The following is a 2,092-nucleotide window of genomic DNA, read 5'->3' on the forward strand; positions in this document are numbered from 1 at the left end:
CGCGATAATTTTTTTTTACACTTTTCATTTTTTGTTTTCTTTTCTTTTTGTATGCTTATTGATAACATTTATCAGTCATATATTTGTATCATGCTTGTCATCGTAAATAATTTTTTTTTTTAATTAAATTTTTAATTTCAGAATTTCTTTCCCAAATTTTTAAACAGCAATTTTTTAAAAACAATTTTTAGATCTTTGTGAAGTTTTTAAAAGTTTTTTTTTGCCTTTTTAAGTTTTAAAGTTGAAAATACATATCACAAAAATGTGATATGTTTTTGCTTTTAAAGTTTTTTTTTGTTGTTTTTTTTTTTCGTATTCATTGATTTCTAGCAAAAATTATCACAACACAGTAAAAGAGTTATTAAGTTATTAAATGATTTTCAAATTATTTAATTACTTTTTTTTCTCCTTTACATCATTAATTCACTTTCTTTTCGCTTTGTGAATTTAATATGTATGTTTAAGATTTGTAAAATTTGTCGTTAATTATGATATATTCATAAAAATTCTATATAATATATCTATCCAATAATTCATTCATACAATATATTGATTTCCACATGATATATTCAGACGATATCTGTGTCTATATATTCATTTGAATATGATATATTCAATTAATATTCTACGATTGTTCAATTTATCTTATCTTTATCATTTCCATTTTAATCATTTATCACTCGCATTATTATATTTTATTATCAATTTTTTATTTTTATTTTCTTTATTCTTTTAAAGAAGAAAATATTAGTATTATTTTTAAAAAAAATGGATTTTATTTGCTTTTTTTTTTTTTCTAGCATTACTCAAACATTTTCAACAACATCAGTACGTAATGAAGAAGATATTGCATCAATGACTGATAAAGATTTGGAGTTGTATAAATTATATCGAGCGGAACGAGTTGTACCACCAGTTCGAGGTATTGATTTAATCAAATCAGCACGTTACAGTAAGGTAAGATGTGTTAGTTGAAGTGAAATTTTAATACCATTTATTAATATAAAAGGAGTATTTAGTTTTATTAATTTAATTCCAATAATTACTCATAAATAAAATATATCCAGCAAGTTCTCTTTCATAAATTAACAATTTTAAAGCAGAAATTTGAATTATGAATTTTCTAAAATGGATAGATTGAAATGGAATAATTTTAATAATCAAATTTGCACATTTATTATACCTTACTTATGTACAACAAGATACGGTAAGATTTCCTAACATTAAACTATTATTTTTGATTTTTTGAATGTTTTATTTTGTTTTTGTTTTGTTGAAAATGCTTATGAAAATGTGAAATTATTCAAATTTATCATATCTCCATAAAATTTTAGGGTATGTCATTTAATTTATATGAGCGACAATATCTTGGTATCCATGGTTTATTACCGCCAGCATTTATGACTGAAGAACAGCAAGCTTATCGAATTATTTCAAAACTTCGAGAGCAACCAAATGATTTAGCTCGTTATGTACAATTGGACGCCTTACAAGTATTTCAAATTATTCGAATTTTCGATTTTTAAATATAACTATAAGTCGCAAAAGCAAAAATTATCCAAAATGGAAAGTTTGAAAAGATTTTTTGATCCATCAGATATATATATATATTTATATGTTGTATGTATATATATACTTATGAATATAAATTTAATACTTTAATATTTCATATAAAATATTTCTACTATTATAAATATTATTACATTTATTGAATTTCACCAATTATATTTATCAAAGAATATCATTTACCTTTCTCTTTCTCTCTCTCTTTTTCCTTCTCTTCTCCTTTCTTTCATTTAATTTAATTTTTTTTTTTTTTAATTTATTTTTCGTGAACGAAAATTGAAAAAGAACAAAACAAAGAAAAAGCTAATTCAATTAACAATTAAAATTGGAAGTATCAAGCTTGTATGTTAATAATTATTGTAATGAAATTAAATTTCGATCAATAACTTTTTTTTTTTAAAATATTACAAATATATTTGTAGGATCGTAATGAAAAGCTATTCTATCGTGTTGTTTGTGAGCATGTCAAAGAGTTGATGCCAATCGTTTATACGCCAACTGTTGGCCTTGCATGTCAAAATTTCGG

At 22.5% G+C, this 2,092-nt stretch overlaps 1 protein-coding gene across 1 annotated transcript in view; it reads left to right on the forward strand.

Moving 5' to 3' along the window:
- Nucleotides 1-855: 855 nt before the first annotated feature.
- LOAG_18534 (malic enzyme) overlaps nt 856-2,092 on the forward strand; it is a gene marked incomplete at both ends in the record, with an annotated part of 6,520 nt that continues 5,283 nt past the window's right edge. Inside the window, 3 exons of the mRNA XM_020451197.1 lie at nt 856-957; nt 1,335-1,493; nt 1,989-2,079. Coding sequence (XP_020305045.1) covers nt 856-957; nt 1,335-1,493; nt 1,989-2,079 — 352 coding nt within the window. The remainder of the gene's footprint in view (nt 958-1,334; nt 1,494-1,988; nt 2,080-2,092) is intronic.

This window comes from Loa loa (genome assembly GCF_000183805.2).
Source record: "Loa loa unplaced genomic scaffold supercont3.350, whole genome shotgun sequence".
NCBI classification, from domain to species: domain Eukaryota; kingdom Metazoa; phylum Nematoda; class Chromadorea; order Rhabditida; family Onchocercidae; genus Loa; species Loa loa.